An 18930-nucleotide genomic window follows, 5' to 3' on the forward strand; every position below is an offset into this window, starting at 1 on the left:
TCATATGCTTATGATCAAATGCATTATAGCCACATTCATCCATATTTCACCAAATTCAAAGTAAATATCCATTCCTCAGCCGATGGGATCTTTGGGTGTTAATTGAGTGAATAGGAAAATTTTATCTGCTTACTTAGAAATGTCCTTCAGATAATATCACTATATCTAGACAGAGGATCACTCCGGCTTAAAATGAATACCAATTTTTATTCCATTATTTTTAAAGATCCATCATATGCACAGCAGTAGGTGAAACTGTTAACTAATGTGAGATTTTTGTATTATAAGGTTGGCTTTTCTCAGAGTTGAGTGAACTTATTTTGCCTGGTAGAAGTTATCTCAAGTGGCCGGCTTTTCAGTAAGAGAGCCACTCCCCTTCTGCCAGTAATGGACAAGTCTGGTTCTGACCTAGAGATTGCATGCTGGCTGAAGAACCACTGTAATGGATCACTGAAAGCTATTACTTGAAAAAAAGAAGACTTTAGATAAGCCACAGGTAATCTCAGGGCAGTAATTAAGTTGAGAAGCAAGTTGCTTTCACTCTGCAGCTTGAAAGAGCTCTGAACAGTAGAAGCAGCCTCTGCAGTTATTCACTCTAGGAAGAGGACCCAAGAACAGCCTGGAGAATAGTAATGGAGGAGACACAAACCTATCAGATGCCAATAAGCTCTTTTATTGAATGGGGAAACGGAACAGCCAAAGGAGATTGAATGGCTTTAAATTGACTAAATACCTGCTAATCAGAGGCCAGTATATAAGATGGAGTTTCCAAATAGGTGTCCAGAATAATAGTATTCTGATACATATTTCAGCATCCTCTTTCCCATGTGTTACGGGATGGAAGGATGTTAACACCTCACCTGAATAGTGGTGAGAACTTTTTGTGCTGACCTTTATTGTATTTTTAGTCTTCCTGCTGGACAATTTCCAGATTGTCTGAGAAAAAAGTGAGATTTTACAAAATGAAAATGGTAAGATGGATTCTTGGAGTTACAAGGATGAACCGTGTTAGAATGAACCAAGGTTAGAGGAAGTGTGAAGCAGAACCAGTTATAGAAAAGCTGAGGAAATTCAGGCTTAAATTGTTTGTCCATGCAAAAAATCAGATATATAGGAAATAGGGTGCGTTAAACTTAAAAGTGGAGCTAGATGACTGTCCTACAAAAGGATTTGATTAACTGCAGAGTTTTGAGGAACAGACTGGAATGGAGGTCTCCAAGAGCTGAACCCATATAGATGGGTCTGAGGCTAGAAGAAAAGAGAAGTATAAGAGATTTGTGGGGATAGGAGGAAACCAAAGGAGGAATGGAATATAAGGGAATTCACAGTGTAGGGAAAGAGATTGGAGGGGGTGAAGGAAGGGAAAGGGTTGGGGGGGGGACATACAATGTCCTCTATACTTAATGGGAATGTTGACCTAAATTCTTAAGCAAGTGTCCTGGATACTGAGGCATACCCAGTGCAGCAGTTTGGAAATTCTCTTGCATCTTTCTGATGCACTAAAAACAGAGCATTTTACTGAATTAAATGTATAAATGAGTAATGCATCTGCTACAGTGATAGATATATAGCAAGAGCATCCATGGTGATGGTAGAGTAAGGACTTTAAAACCTAGAAAAACTGCTTTGAAAAGGATACAAATTTTCATGCGGAGTAGGAGGAAACTTCCTGTGGGTAGATTTCATAACTTCATACTGCCTGCAGGGTACCATGCTACACCTTCCTCTCAGATATCTGGGACAGGCTACCTTACTACAGGGTACTGGACTACCTGGATCACAGGTCTGATTCGGTATGGCATTTCCTGTGTGTCTGATATTTAATGAATTTTTATACTTCCTCTTGGTTTTTGTATTACAAGTACACAATCCTACTGTAGAAGGTGTTTGGTGTGCAGGTGGTGGAAGTTTTAGCAGATGGGTAGGAGTTTTTGGGTTAAGCTCCACTGATGAGAACGGAGGTGCTATCGCTAATGCTGGTGCTGCTATGCAGGCGGCTGAGCACTGATTGCTGTAATTGGAGCAAACAAAGGGCTAGTCTACATGGAGGCTTGGCGCATAGCAAGTAAAGCGACAGCATACTGGCCTGCCGTGCACTAGCTGGCGGTGTGGACCCTGCTACCGTGCACTAAAAGTTCCTTAGTGTACTTTGATATACTGATAGCAGTATGTCAAAGTGCATTACAGAGCTTCTAGTGTGTGGTAGCAGGGTTCACCCAGGAGGTTACTGTGGGCGCCTATGCTTGCCACTCACTAAGTCTCTTGTGTAGACAACCCTTCACTATAGATGAGATCTTAGTAAGTTTAAACTTTTGTCCTTCTCTTCAATGGGCTCCCACCAGTGCTAGTTACAACTGGATATAACATGGTTATTGCTAGCAAGACTCTAGCAATGTTTGCAGAACAGTCTACCTGTGTGACCATATGCAAATCACCTAAGCTCTCTATGCCGAAGTTCTCCATCTGTAAAATGGGGATGCTTTTTTACCACACACTGATGCAAGGATACAATAGTAATTTGTGAAGTGCTCTACCGCTATATAGTGATGAGCACCATAGTAAGGAATAATAAAAGGAAAGCTAACCTTGAGTGATCAACTTGCTGGACTAATGCTTTACATTGAAAATATTGCAACAGTTCTAACTAGATTAGCATAGGTGTCAACTAGTTCTACAGAACTCTTAAAGAAGACCGCCTAATCAGTGTGTTAGACTTGCTGTGATAAGGTATGGAGGTACATAAAGTGGTTTGGAGGAGGAACGGGCAGCATGTGTCAGGGCCTCATGTAGCAGAATACTTTTGGTTCCTGGTTCTTTATATGCCATTTAGTCTCTTCTTGTAGTATACCATATGAAATAGTAAGCTAAGTAAAATTAAATGGAAACACATCTTCCTAACTAAACCTAGTATAACTTTTTAAATTTCTTCTTAATTCTTAGATGGGAATGATGAGCAATCCCAGTCCTTATGGCTCACCGTACAGCCAGAACACTGGGCAGCAGATTGGAGCCAGTGGACTTGGTCCCCAGATGCAGAATAAGACTGGGCTACCAAACAGCTTACCACAGTTTCCAATGGACAAAAAGCCAGTTCCTGGGACAGGAATGCCTAACATGGTAGGTAGAATTATAGGTTCCACTTTCAAATGGTAGCAGCTCAAATATGGGTCTCTTGCAATATTCTGCTTGTGGTGCTCTAGGATTTTATAGCTATCAAATACCGTGTGCATTCTCTTTGTCCCCCTGTGTCATGGGTATGCATGGAGGAGGGTCTAGCTCTCGCTGTGAAAGATAGAGCCGGGAAAGGAGGTCCGAGAGTGAGTGGCTTCCCCCCCCCCGCCAATGGTGGCAGACTAAAGGGATGTCAGGAGGAGAGGTGATGGTATGTAACTATGCAGAGGGAGTGAGTCCTTGCCCAGAATGAGCTTTATTACCTTCTGTCCAGCCCTGATTTTTTTCCCTCCCACCTCCTTCACTGGTGTGTTCCACTGTACTCCCTCAGGTCAGCTTTCTGTCTGGAGAGCTGCTTTTCATCCGTCCACTACCAGATTTCCATGAGAGAAGGAACAAACCCTTCTGTTTTCCCCACTTGTAGTAATATCTATTTTGTGGTAGCACCTGGGAGCCCCAATCACGGACCCAGGGTCTCATTGTGGAAGACACTGTACAAACGTATAACAGAAAGATGGCCCCAGCCCCAAATAGCTTTGCTCATGTTTTAGAAGCAGCAGCTGTTCTGTTGCGTCTGTTTTCAGGCAGCTACTGTTGGTGGTGGCGCTACCCCTTTCTGTTGTTGAAGCAGAACTTTCAGAGGAAAAAAGGGGTTCTTGAGTGAAGTGGGTGTCCAAAAGGGCTAGAATTAAAATGAACACCTAATTTTTGAGACACGTTGCTTATTCACAGGGTCGTCTTTTTTCATAAAAAAGAGCTGGTGGTTCCAACTGCCCTTTAATTTTGCATTTCATTATTATAAAAACTTTTAAAATAATTTAAATGGATTTGTGTCAGCCTCCTATGTTCATAGTAGAAAGTAGTGGAAAAGGGTATCAAAAAGGATAAACACTAGCCCTGTCAAGCAATTAAAAAAATTAATCACGAAGTTAATAATAGAATACCATTTAGTTAAATATTTTTGGATCTTTTCTACATTTTCAAATATTAATTTCAGTTATAACACAGAACATAAAGTGTACAGTGCTCACTTTATATTTTTGATTACAAATATTTGCACTGTAAAAAAAAATATTTTTCAGTTCACCTAATGAAAGTACTTTCATGCAATCTCTTTATCATGAAAGTTGAACTTACAAATGTAGAATTATGTAAAAAAAACAAAACAAAACTGCATTCAAAAATAAAACAATATAAAACTTTAAAGCCTACAGGTCCACTCCATTCCTACTTCAGCCAATCGCGCAGACAAACAATTTGGTTACAATTTGCAGGAAGTAATGCTGCCCACTTCTTGTTTACAGTGTCACCTGAAAGTAAATACAGGAGTTCGTATGGCACTGTTGTAGCTGGTGTTGCAAGATATTTACGTGACAGATGCGCTAAAGATTCATATGTCCCTTCATGTTTCAACCACCATTCTAAAGAATGTGCATCCATGCTGATAATGGGTTCTGCTCAATAACGATCCAAAGCAGAGCAGACTGACGCATGTTCATTTTCATCATCTGAGTCAGATGCCACCAGCAGAAGGTTGATTTTCTTTTTTGGTGGTTCGGGTTCTGTCGTTTCTGCATCGGAGTGTTGCTCTTTTAGGGTTCTGAAATCATGCTCTAAAGGTTGTCCCTCTCTGATTTTAGATGGCACTTCAGATTCTTAAATCTTGGGTCACATGCTGTAGCTATCTTTAGAAATCTCATGTTGGTACTTTCTTTGCGTTTTTGTCAAATCTGCTGTCAGTGTTCTTAAAATGAACATGTGGTGGGTCATCATCAACGCCTGCTATAACATGAAATATATGGCAGAATACGGGTAAAACAGAGCAGGAGACATAGAATTCTGCCCCCAAAGAGTTCAGTCACAAATATAATTAACGCATTGTGTTTTTTAACAAGCATCATCGGCATGGAAGCGTGTCCTCTGGAATGGTGGCTGAAGCATGAAGGGGCATACAAATGTTTAGCGTATCTGGCACGTAAATACCTTGCAGTGTTGGCTACAAAAGTGCAGTGTGAACACCTGTTCTTGCTTTCAGGTTGCATTGTAAATAAGCAGGCAGCAGTATCTCCTGTAAATGTAAACAAACTTGTTTGTCTTAATGATTGGCTGAACAAGAAGTAGGAGTGAGTGGACTTGTAGGCTCCAAAGTTTTACATTGTTTTGTTTTTGAGTGCAGTTATGTAAAAAAACAAATGTAGATTTTTTTAAGTTACTTTCACTATAAAGAGATTGCACTACAGTACTTAAATGAGGTGAATTGAAAAATACTATTGCTTTTGTTTATCATTTTTACAGTGCAAATATTTGCATTAAAAATAATATAAAGTGAGCACTGTCTACTTTGTATTCTGTGTTGTAATAGAAATCAATATATTTGAAAATGTAGGAAAACATCCAAAATATTTAATAAATTTCCATTGGTATTCTATTGTTTAACAGTGCAATTAATTGCAATTTTTTAATCACGATTAATTTTTTGAGTTAACCGCATGAGTTAACTGCGATTAATTGACAGCCCTTTCTTACTATTATGAACATACTTGTTTCTGATAGGTTCATCCTTAAAAAGAAAAGATTTCTCCTTCCTCTTAAGCATTAGAAGCTAGACTTTTGTTTTAGCAGATGTTTGTGGCCCAAAAGCCACTTCGAACTAGCTTTCTAGAATTAAATTGGAGATATTAAAGCACTCTTAATTTAGTTTTCGCTGATCTTATTTATACAGTGCTCATGCAGAGGCCCTAGGGGTGCTACACAACAATTTAAATGCAATACAATCAAAAATCTTCTCATTAAAAAACAGGAAAGGGAGAATCCTATACAGGGACTGAAGTTACTGAAAAAAGTTCTGGAAGCAGTGTCGTCTGATTCTTTTGAAAAATGGGAAGGGTGAATGGCATGGATGTCTTAGTGATATAGTGCAGGGGTGGCCAACCTGAGAAGGAGCCAGAGTTTACCAGTGTACATTGCCAAAGAGCCACAGTAATACATCAGCAGCCCCCCACACCTCCTCCCACCCACGGGCAACCCCGCTGATCAGCACCTCCCCGCACCTCCTGATCAGGTGTTTTGTGGCGTGCAGGAGGCTCGGGGGGAGGGGTGTGGGAGGGAGGAGGAAGGGAACTGCAGGTTCAGGGGAGGGGGCAGAAAGAGGTGTAGTGGGTTTAGGGCCTGTGGCAGAGCCGGGGTTGAGCAGTGAGCACTCCCTGGCACATTGGAAAGTTGGTGCCTGTAGCAGTCAGTGCCTATCCAGGGAGCTGCATATTCACTTCTGAAGAGCTGCATATGGCTCCAGAGCCACAGGTTGACCACCCCTGAATATCATACCACAACAGCAAAAGCATAATGATGGAACTCTTGGTATGAGATTGGTTACCTGTCAAACTGAGCAACAAGAAAAGGGTTCTTATGGTGTCCTGGTCCGTGATTAGGGCTGCTTGGTACTACAGTAATATAAATAATATGAAGTCCTACAATCTTTCAGAACTCTAAAAACCAACAGGACTGTCTTAATCAGTTTGTCATTAACAGGCAGCCAGTGTTTATTCCTAACGCAACAGTGTTGCTGCATTCTATAAGTGGTAAAGAGCCCTGCTAAAAGTCCTACTAGGAGAAAATTATAGTCACTAAACTTTTTGTCTTGGGAATACATTGCTGTTGCAAAAGTTGTTACAGGATAAGTCAAAGTGTGGCTGGTACAAATTTAGTGGAAAAACACTTTTGTACTGTATCTGATAGTTTTCCCTGGAAAGAATGTCCAAAATAGTGCCAGAGTTCTAGCGTCATTCTATTTAACGTATCCCCTCAGAAGATGGGGAGGAGAGCGGGAGGCACCAAAGAGGATATCCTTGTACTGACTGCCAGTACCTAATATCAAACTTTAAGTCTTCATAGGTTGAGGAGGAGATAGCATTAATGGCTTTGGATATCAGTATTGACCAAGCACATCTCCAAAGCAGATATTGATCAAACAGGATCCACGGGTCGAAATAAATGTTTGTTTGGCATACTCATGCTCCACCTCATGTTTAGAGGCGATCTCAGTAGGAAGCGTTATATACATTGAGTATGGATGAAATAGGATAAAGTCCTGAATACTGCATTTCAGGCTATTTTGAAGAACAGTTGATCACTGAGTAATTCCAATCCTTTACTCATATATCAAGAGGGTAGTTCCGTACACAGGACTGTAGGCATAGTTTCTGAAGCAACTTCTTGTACTTGCAGAATCCTTGGAAAGGTCCAGCATGACCACTATAGCCAGGTAGCCCAAATGTCAAAACATCAGGAGGGTTGTGCTAGTAAGGGTCATGAACAATCTCCTCTTCAGAAAGCTTCAATTCAGACTTAAACCTGCTTAAGATGACTTATACATCCAGGTGCACCTAGAACGAAACAAACACTACCTTCCCAAGTCTCCTGCCTAAAACAGAAAGGTTGCAAACAAGCCAGTAAATGGCAGCACTTGAGCATTAAGACTTAATGGTGCCCTTAACCTTGCTCTCCTCCTTTTGCGGAAGGAGGATGTTGATAATGCTATTCAAAGCAACTAAAGAAACCATGGGGACAAGATCACACAGATAGTGAATCTCAGAAGATCCCAGAAAAATCTTCAGTCCTCATCAGAGATTACATCAAATTAATTAGAAGTAGACAGTCCATCAGAAGCCTCAGATTTTGCCGTTGAAAAGGCACAAAGAGGAGCCCTGCAAAGAACTCATCACAGGTCATTTGAAGGAAATGCTAAATGGAACAACACAGTCTAGGCTAATTATACTGTGCACTACCTGGAAGTTTGTGTGGCATCTCTGGTAGAGAATAGGTAGAACCTTTGTGTTCTGTATGCCTGCATGAAATCTTTGTGACTAGGCAACTTCCCAGCCATCTCCTCTTCAGTTCGACTCTGTTGCTTTCAAAAGTGGAGGACTTCTTTTGTTAGCACCTCTTTAAATAATTGTACAAGTGCTACAGGATTTCTCTCTGTTAGATTTATCTTACATTTAAACAGCTGCACCCACAGCTCTTTCTGATGTTTTAAAAATGAAGTTTAAATCTAGTCATATTTAATGAGACTTTAAGTTGTGTGCCTCACAAGTCAATCTGAAAGTGTGTGTGAATTGAAGTGGCCTTAAGAAAATCATATAGATAAGGTAGAAAAAAAGGAAAAGGGGGTGGGGGAGGAAGAAAGAGGCTGAAAGTACTGTTGTCAGCAACGAGTTTCAATACCAGTGTGCAACAGTGTTAATAAATATTTAATTCTGGTAATCATTGGTTAAAGGTAGGTGGAAGATATAGTTCTCAATGCAAAATTGTATTCATGATGTGATTTTGTGTATAATCTAGCTAATCAGTGAATTGACCCTTTTTAAAAAGGGACTTGATTTTAATTTGTGTGTGTCTGTCACTTCCCTCAAGGGCCAGCAGCAGGCTACTCAAGTTCAGCAAGCTGGGATGGTGCCAGCTGCTCCCCAGGGAATGGGGTCAGGTGCACCTACAGCAGACCCAGAAAAACGCAAACTCATTCAGCAGCAGCTCGTTCTCCTCTTACATGCTCACAAGTGCCAGCGGCGGGAACAGGCAAATGGTGAGGTGCGACAATGCAACCTCCCTCATTGCCGTACCATGAAGAATGTCCTCAACCACATGACCCACTGCCAGGCTGGCAAATCCTGCCAGGGTAAGTAGAGAGTGAGCATGTGAGTGTGCTTACAAGAATAAATATAGGATTGGACAGGACTCCATGAAGGAGATGATGTAGAATTTTTCTCACTTATAGACACTGGGGAATTTAGCTTATAAGGGGGTTTTGACAGCAGGATGCTTCCATGATCACATCTGCATGCTAAGAAAAGAAAGGGTTAAGCACCTTTTGTGATGCAGAGGCATAGCCATTCAAGTTTTGTCCCCATCCTGAAATACAATAAAACCTACCAAGAGTGATCACTTGTGAGAGTTAGCAAAAGTAGTTGTTTGTAGGAGGTCTCTCTTCAAAGGTTTGCACACCAGAGAGCAGTGGTGTTCTATGGCCTCTGCAAGTAGTCTTGCAGTGACAAGTGGTCTCCCTTCAGAGATGGTCTCTAAGACAGGCTTTACTGTAACTGTTAACAATGGCCCACAGCCATTTGACCTCTGGCTGTGATATTGTCAGATCTCACATGGTAAAGGGTCAGCTTTGACAGTACTTAGTTTGGAAACTGCCAAGGGAGTGCTGCAGTAGCTGATGTTGGGGGTTCAGAGGGGAGAGTGCTATATTTTGAGTCATTAAGCATCCAGTGCCTCATATGCGTGTTTGGAGACTGTGGTGCTGGAAATGTACCGTATTTAGGATGACTAAGAAAAATTAAGGTCCTGACCACTTCTTTTATTAAAAGACTTCCAATGGTAGTTTCCTAGAGAGTAAAGGTAAACATAAGCCATCAAGGAATACACTTTTTTTATATGCCCTTTTTGGCTGTGGAGCAGTTGTCCTTCATGTTGTAGTTAATAATGGGTCAAAATGGAACCCATGTTTTGTGCATACCTTGTAGTCTTGTTTTAACTTACTTACAGTTCTACACAGTTCAGTTTAAGTTCGGCAGTAAGGCTTAGGTAAACACCCTTGAATTTTTTTGTCACTGAAAGTATGAAAGAATTAACACCTAGGAAAGTGGATGTTTTGGGATTGGTTTAATAATATTGAAGCCTCTTGTCTCTGGTCTGTACTGACCTGGGAGAAAGTTGAAACAATGACAGTTGTTGCAGATTTCTGGCTATTCATTGGCTTTTGTACAATTAGTTGATGGAAAAGAAACAGGATGAAACAGTCTGTAGTGGCTAGTGGACAACTGCACACTCTTCTGACACTTGTACCTCATTTGGGGTTGTTGACAAGGACAGCAAGCAAACATGAAAAATCCCCTCTGCCCCCAAAACTGATTCCTTCAGGTGAGGCATGGGACAGTTTGGCTAAGAGCACTGGGTATGGATGGGTGCGTGTGTGTGTAAGCATGCTTCGATTTCCGATTTTTATTCTGAAAACTCTCACCTGCACTAAATTCAAATTTAAAAGCAGAAATGAGAAAGGAGAGCAGAATGGCATATATAAACCTAATGGAAAGGACCTTAACTTTTGTTTAGCAACAAAACTGAACTGTAAGACCTCTTTATTTTCTGCAAAGAAAACACTCTAAATCCTGTCCTGGTAAGAGGTTAGACCAGATACCTTAATGAATCTCTGCCATCTCTGATTAAAATATTTTGTGCTGTTGTCCTTCATAGAGCCATGACTTGATGGTCCTGTGTGCGTGTGCACATGTGAATGGGCATGAGAGAGAAGCATGTGGAGAAATGAAAATGTAAAATTATCTTTTTAAAATTTTTTGTTCCTCTTCCCTTTCCTAGTGGCACACTGCGCATCTTCACGACAAATCATCTCGCACTGGAAGAATTGTACAAGACATGACTGTCCTGTGTGTTTGCCTCTCAAAAATGCTGGGGACAAAAGAAACCAACAGTGTAAGCCTCATGCAATTCAAGCCTTTGCATGCTAGATTAATCATAAAAGGTCATGTTTAGTGTTAGATCTGTGTTATTGTAAGCCCCTAAGAGTATGGATCAGAGTAGAGCTGCCGTGTCATCCAGGAACTAACACGTGAGGATAAGGATTTTCATGTTGCTTTGGAAGAATATCCCCTCTTTCTCTAGCTAGTACCCAATATAATGTTGAAAACCCCCTTAGATAGCTTAATTTAGCCCTTTTTAGCTGGAGAGAGGAGGCCAGCATGATGCTGGGGCAGCCCAAGGGCTGGTAGTTCTGAGAGAAGAAATGTTGGGCATGTCCATTTTCATCCTTGTCAGAACTGTGAAAGTGGGGTTTGCACACTAAAGATTAAAAAGTGGTGTGTTCTAAGAACTTTTGCCTGCTCAGTTCAATATGAAAGTATTAAATGATATTACAGTGTTATACTTATGCCAGGTTATATACTACTTGAATTCAAAGTCTAGTTTTGGAATTCTTAAAATTTCTGGTTTATAAATGCCCTGATAACAGAACACTGTATGTGTAATTAGAGCAAAAGATTTGTAGGGTTTACCACATACTCTTCTGACCTTCAGCTAAGGTTGAATGAAAGTAACTTCTGCTTCTCACCTGACCAGCCCCTCTTCTTCCCGTTCTAAGCGGACACTTTTCTGCCATGTGAAGAATATTCTACATAAATTCATCTCTTTTTACCTTGGCAGCTTCTGCATTATGTCCCAGCATGCTCCCCCATCCTTCTCCTGATGTTACTTGCCCAAAATTTTTCTTGCTGTCTGACTCTCCCTTGTTGTTCCTGTCTAAATATCCCAATGCTTCTGTTTCCCAGTATTCCCTCCAGGAAAAAAACCCAAACCATTCTCCTTGCTACTTTGTGCTTTTCTCACAACTGGTCCTCTAGGCTGTTTACCTCTGTTCCGAAACTTTGTATCGAGAGAGAGAGAAATAAAGAATTCCATGAGCAATCTGGAGGACTCTGCTCCTCGGGCCTTTAACATCTGATTATGTGCTGTTTGAGCTTTAAACTGGTTAAAGCAAACTGACATGTCCAGTACATTTAATATTAGTGTAAATTTACTGTTCCCAGTTCATAGTGAAAGTAGTACATTGTGGTAGGGTAAAATTCCTCAAACTTCGCATTGTGGACTCTCTTGACCAGGGTGCTCATGTAACTGCTCTTGTAAGGGTATATTTTGGTCATACCAACAATTGAAATTTTGTGCACTTTTACCTTTTTCTTTGGTCTCAGTTTCTGACATTTTTGTTGATATGGTATCTGTCTTTTCCAGCATTACTGGGGGGAGCTGCCGCAGGACTTGCAAATACTGGCTCTGTAGGGGTAGGGCAACAGACTACGTCCTCTATAAACACTACCAGTCAGATTGACCCTAGCTCCATTGAGAGGGCCTATGCAGCCCTTGGACTGACCTATCAAGGGAACCAGATGCAGACGCAATCCCAGGCTCAAGTGAAGAATCAGCAGCAAGGGCAGTCACCCCAGGGTCTGCGCCCTATGAACCCCATGAGTAAGTTGACACTCAAGTATTAAAATACAAACTGTATGCAGCTATCTTCTGTGCTTTGTCTAATGCATGCTTCATGATACGAAAATGCTTCAAGATTTCCTTAAGTATTTTTGTTTCAGAACTGTTTTGTGTATATTCACACCTTGCACAATACTGGAATGCAGGTATGACTTCATGATCAGATGCAGATTGAAGCATTTTACAGCATTGTCATTTGTTCTGTAGTGTTTAAAAATTTGAAAGAGCTAAATAGGGAATTGCTCTCCTCAACTCATTGTTTAGATGCTTAGAATCGTTCTCTGTCCCTACGTTGCTTATTTTAGAACCACCAAAGAGTACTTAGAGATCTTACCTTGTATCTGAGCTACCCAGGGAGTCAAACTGGAACCGGAGAACCAGTTTGAACCAGAATTTTTACTTGAACCAGAACCGAACCAGAACCAAACCTGAACCAGAATTTTGTCCTACCTCCTGACCTGAAACTGAACTGGAAAAAAAAATTGGGGTTACTGCTTAAAATAAAGTTTCAGCAATTTTAAGCTCAGTATTTTAAAATACTGCTGTGATCTTATTTTCATTATAAAACAAGACAAAATAACATAAGCGCGTGATTGCTACCAGAAAGGCCTGCCCCAGTATAATGAGAAAGGAATGGTAATAGGAAGAGACCAGCCCGGGAGAGGGGAAGCAGGGGGCCCCAGAGTGAGATGAGCTTTCTCCTGAGACTCCCCTCTGGGAAGAGAAGAGGTGGAATGTTCCCTTGTCCCAGAAGTTAACAGTAACTCTTCAAGCCCAGGGGAAAAGGTAATGGCTCCCCAACTCTTCTCCCTCTTAGGCCTCCTGCCACTCCTGTCCAACACCTGGGGCTCCTCCCTCCAGTTGCCCCAAACTCAAGAGTGCTTTCATGTACAACTTTAAAAAAAAGACATAGCTGTGTATCTTTAAAACACTTCAGAATAAAACCTTTTAAATGTGATACACTGAGATGAGATTCTCATGTGGCCCTGTAGCAGTCCATACACATTCATGCTTGCAGTAGGTGCAAGTACACAAAAGTAAAATATTTGCTTCATACCACTCCAGTGTGATTCTTCTTCGCAAATAAAGATGGTGCATTTGAGTAACTTCATTTAACAAAACAAAATGTAATGCAAATTAAGACAGTTAAATGGATGCTTTGAGATTAGCATAGCCATTCTTTGGTTGTCTTTACCCAGGTGAAAAGCCCAGAATAAGCAGAATTTTATTGTTTTCTGTGAAGTAACCTATGTGGTGCGTTTAAGGTTCAATTGATGGATATCAAGGTCTTCCCAACCCACTCTGATCTGGCTTTCCTCGTATCTCTAGACTATTTTCTGGAGAATATTTTTCTGTTCTTTAGTCATAGGAGAAATGTGTGCTAGAGCTAAACCCTATTTCCGAGGACAGTTGCTCTCTGAAGTTTCTGGAGAGCCTGTTGAGATTCATGTTCTTTATTATTATTATTGGATTAGTGGAGAGAAATTAGACTGCAATCCCTCAGGGTGTGGCTCCTTTTCTCCTCAGATTATTTTCATTTTAGCCAATCTGTGCTATTCTCATTTCTGAATACAAAGACTGTAGATAACACCAAAGGACACAGTTCTGCCCTGGATTAGTGTTGATTTTTCTCAACCTTGGTCTGCTCTTATTCTCATGCTTGGCCTTGCTATTGATATACAATATAGCTTCATCAGAACAAACCTTTTTTTTCTTTCTCATGCTCGTTTCTATAAATGCAAAATGCCATTGTAGTTTGCAGATGGCTGAAGGATACTTTACTTGACTTTGAAGGTAGCCTGCAAGAGTGTGTCTCCCCCCCCCCCCTTTTTTTTTTTCCTGTTTTGGCATTTTTGCTGGGAGAATCAAGCCTGAATGATTAGTCTTATGTTATCCTACAAGAAACTGAAACCTGACCAGTTAAGAGAGGAAGAGATTTTTAGCCAGACGACAAAACTCATCATTTTATAATACCTGTTTGACTCAGATTCCCATCAGACTTTTGGAAGGAAAGCTCCTTGTGAAAGTTTTGAGTACCACAACCCGTTTAGATGAGAGCTGTGACTTTCTTCAGTTCTCCGATTCTTTCTAAAAGGGAAAAAAAAATCCTCCAGCAAACCAAAATTTTTTGAAGTAAAACCACCAACCATGAAGCCTTAAACTTTCAAACCATTGTACATCATGAAGATGAAACTCCTCTTTCCCTCCTCCACTAGTATCTTTAATACTTGTGAATGATTGTTGCTGTTTAGATATTCTGCCACAGTCTGTAAAGAATAGCATTTATGAAGACTAGCCAGTCTGGAGCTGATCAAGAGGGGGGAGTAATTCTTGTCTAGATTGTGCTTGATGTGTAAAATGGTAAACTTCTGAAAATCTCCTTTCTTGGTGGTGTCAAGAGGTACAATTTCAAAGGTCTTCTCAAGAAATTGGCCAATTGAATCATCTTCAAACAAGTTGTCATTGATTTGTTCACCCATGTCCCTCTCAAGCACACACAAATTTGTAGGAATACACCATTCATGGTGGTAATATCATTTTTAAAGAGCCAGCACTATGATGGGAGTCTGATTAGACTTGGGACTCCAACTTTATGTAGTCCTATTGTGAATGTCACCCTTCTTTAGATACTGATTAGCTTCTCAAATCAGGGATTGTCAGTTCCTGGTATTCTCTCCTCTCCCAGTCATAATTTATGAGCAGCCGACATGCCTTCTGAATAGCTTTGCAAGTTAACATGGATTCTTTACTGACTTAGCCACTCACTGAGGTAAATACTGATGTTCATGCAGATTTGTCAGATAAGTTTGACCTCACCTCAAATGCTGTGCTCAGTTTTGTCAGAAATAGAATGGGTCTGTAAAAGGCTAACAAATTCAGGCCTTGGCATGAAGGATGGCAGATGAGGAATTGAGAAGTTTAACACTTGCTTTTTACTTGGAGAGGGTAAGAGAAATGATGGCAGTAAATAAAAATAGACTGACTACAGAAGACCCAGTGAGCACTCCTGTTAACCAAATGTCTTTCTGTTTTATTATGGGTAAAGGGTGAAATTAAAGGCAGCAACGACAGTAAAACCAAGAGAAATTTTAATTGTGTGAAGAGACTTCTGTGGGTCAAAGACATAGCACAGGAATAACTTAACAGTGAAAGATAAAGCTGCTAGGGCTGGGAATCTTTGAAACTTCCTTAAATCAGCAGGATCAGTGATGATTCTCTTTTATTGCCGGCTTCCTCACTTCCTTGATTTTCCCCACATAATCCCATACGTGGAACACTCTAGAGAAGAATATTGAGACAGATAGCATAGTAAGATTCAAAATAGCATTACACAAGTGATTAAGACTAGTATCTGCAACTAAACATTAGAAAAATTACAACCTTCAGGCTTCAGAGCTGATCACCACCTGAGATTAGAAAGAAATGTCCTTCTTCCATGCTGTAGTATTCCACTATTACAGAAACTTTTAACTGATCAGAAGAGGAGGAACCCTTCCTCTGACAGCACTAGCTCTTGTCAAACAGTGTACCAGTGTAGATGGACCATGGCTTTCTTTGGTATGGCAGTTTGTATCTTGTAACTCTCTCCTGTCTTAGATCTGCCATTATCACCAGAGTGAATGTCCATGGAATTGTAGCTTATCTGAATGGCAGAACTTAGTCCTGGACTATGATACACAATACACTTTATAAATTAGTGGAGGGAGTGTGGCTAAAGTAGCAAACAAGATGGTGGTTAACTCCAGCTCTCTGCAATAAAGGGGAGGGGAAACGAAAACAATTTAAGAAGATAAAAAGAACCAAGCCAGTCTGAATCAAAAGATCTGTGCCCTAAATGTGAATAACCATCTGTGGAGCTAGTTTTGGAAAGAGAAAAAGAAGGGTGAAGAGAGCTGGCCAGATCCCAGTCCCAGAGAGCAGCTTCTGGGGGAGAAAATTCAGCAAAAGTATCCAGTGCCATCAGCCTGCAGAATTTATTTTAAAAAAAAAATAAAAAATGTACTAGTGTGGCTGGGGGAGGAAGTGTGGCAGTGGTAGCCACAGGTAGGTAGTGTAGAAGTGTGTGGTGACAACCATCTTGGGGGAGAGGCACAGTAGGCAAGGAGGAAAGATGATCTAGATGTCTGGGAAGGGAAAGGAATCTTCCAATACAAAGATTTGTCCCCCCAGAATGAAGACATGTCCATGAAAAAGAGTAACTCCACTTCGAGCAAACAGACTGTGGAGGTGGGTAGTGAAGCCCCAGTCACAAAGGGTGACCTGAAGGACCTGCTGTTAGAAATCAAAAGATGAATAAGGAGATGAGGGAAGAGTTCCATGCTTTCATTAGATATCAAAAAATGAAATGAGATTAATGGAAAAATATCAGATGTGGAAGCAGGATTAAATGAGCAATTGGACAGCACTATTAATCTCTGTGAAAGAATTGGAATTGAACAGAGAAAAAGAAATAGAATTAAAGCTAGAGGACATGGAAAGTAGAGAACACAGGAATAACATAAGGATTTAAAGGTATTCTGGACACATTGGATGATATTTTCCATGACCTATTAAAACTGGGCAATAAGAATTACATTCATATTGAGAGGGCTCACAGATCCCTTTCCCCAGGCTTCCCGCAGGCTCCAGACCAAGAGATGCAATTGTCTGTCTACACTACTATCAAGACAAGGATACAACACTGAGAGCAATGAGGGAGGGAGCTGAACCACTGATGATTCTTAACCAGCCCATACAGATTTTCCCAGATCTGGTAATCTCAGTCCTTAGAAAGTAAAGAGAACTATACCATGTGACCACAATTCTTAGAAAGAACAATATAAGATACACTTGGGGATTCCATTTAGACTGTTCCTTAAATGGAAGGATAGATGTATGTATGTCTGTCTCAGATCAGGAAGTGGGGGAAGAGGTACTTACGGACATGGGAATAGGCAAATCAGATCAAGAACAATCTGAATGGGATCAAAGGCATTAGTGCCACAAATCACCAAGAAATCACTAAAACAAGGAGGAGTCCGGTGGCACCTTAAAGACTAACCGATTTATTTGGGCATAAGCTTTCTTGGGTAAAAATCCACTTCTTCAGATGCATGGAGTGAAAATTACAGATGCGGGCATTATATACTGACACATGAAGAGAAGGGAGTTACCTCACAAGTGGAGAAACAGTGTTGACAGGGCCAATTCGGTCAGGGTAGAATAAATGAGCTGAAGGGTAAGGTTAACAAACACCTTCCTCCTATCCCCCCAGCAGAGAACTAAAATGCCACGGGGTCGAGGTAAATATGGGGGAATTCATAGGAAGGGAGGAGAGAAAGAAAAGAGGGATTAGAGAACAGAAGCAGGTGTTAAATTATGTTTTAATAGAAAAGATTATATTCAAAAGTTGGGTCTCAGAATTAAAATTATGGTAAATCTGACTGTAGATATTATTCTGTTACTCATGGATCTTATTCCAGGATTAATATGACTTTTGCTTCTAGGACTTTGCTAATTTAGTCAAAAAAACTAATTTGAGATTTATAACTTGGTCTGATTGTGCACCTAGCTGCATGTACTAGATTATGAGATTGGGACTCAGTGGAAAAATGAAAGGCCTAGATGTTAAATAGAGCTTTATTGTGTGACCCTTCCCCCACCCCCATAGAATTCAAGACCTGGAAGAAAATTTTCAAGAATATACAGAATAAAAAAGGGATAATTGAAAATGTCGTCTTGAGTGCTGGAAAGTCAGTAATGAGGGGTATCCTTATAAATAGAGAATCCTACCTCAACAAGAGGAGAGCTCTTGAAGAGTTTGGTTAAAGAAGGTTGACCTAAATCTATATGATCTAAAAGTGTAGAAGAATATAATTAAGAGGGAAGATTAACCCGTTACAGATAGATAAGGCTGAGCAAACACTTAGATATATTAAATAAAAATATTATGAAAAGGGCAATAAAGCTGATAGGCTTTTAGCCAGCAAGTAAAAAAAGAAACAGGATAAATCAGCCATCCCTCTGATGAGAAATAAAAAGGGAGACTTGGAAATTGGCATCAAATAGATCTCTGAAACATTTATTAACTTTTCCATCTTTGTATGCTTCAGAACCTCCAAATCCTGAACTTTTAAACAGGCATTTGAGGAGTGTGAAGCTACCTTGGCTTTCAGAGGATGATATGGCCATTCTTGGTAAGCTAATTGCTGCAGAGGATGTTGAAGTTGTAATTAAGAATTCAAAATCCAGTAAAGCTCCAGGTCTTGATGGGTTTCCTGTGGAGTATTAGAGCACTAAAGCCTACTGTCACTGAATTGATTAATGGTACAGTAAAACCTCAAGAGTTACAAACACCTCAAGAATGGAGGTTGTTCATAACTCTGAGCAAAACGTTATGGTTATTCTTTCAAAAGTTTAGAACTGAACATTGACTTTATATAGCTTTGAAACTTTACTACACAGAAGAAAAATGCTGCTTTCCCGTTATTTTTTTTTAGTAGATGAACACAGTCTGTACTGTATTTGCGATTTATTTTGGGGGGGAGGGGGTGTCTCTCTGATACTGCCTGATTTTGTACTTCTGGTTCCAACTGAGGTGTGGTCAGTACGTAACTCTGGTGTTCGTAATGCTGAAGTTCTGCTGTATATTGCAGGGGAGCAAGACACCAGATTCATGGAAAGAGGCAAAAATTGTGGCCATTCCTAAAGAAGGAAAAGATC

The 18930-nt window shown here is 40.4% G+C and overlaps 1 protein-coding gene across 4 annotated transcripts in view; it reads left to right on the plus strand.

Moving 5' to 3' along the window:
* Positions 1-18930, plus strand: part of EP300 (EP300 lysine acetyltransferase) — a 130613-nt gene that overhangs the window by 46019 nt on the left and 65664 nt on the right. For all 4 annotated transcript variants that reach the window (XM_084616715.1, XM_084616716.1, XM_084616717.1 and 1 more), the window contains exons 3-6: positions 2941-3117; positions 8584-8845; positions 10549-10662; positions 11974-12210. In XM_084616715.1, coding sequence (XP_084472841.1) covers positions 2941-3117; positions 8584-8845; positions 10549-10662; positions 11974-12210 — 790 coding nt within the window. The remainder of the gene's footprint in view (positions 1-2940; positions 3118-8583; positions 8846-10548; positions 10663-11973; positions 12211-18930) is intronic.

The sequence above is a fragment of the Lepidochelys olivacea genome (assembly GCF_965140295.1).
Source record: "Lepidochelys olivacea isolate rLepOli2 genome assembly, chromosome: 1".
NCBI lineage: Eukaryota > Metazoa > Chordata > Testudines > Cheloniidae > Lepidochelys > Lepidochelys olivacea.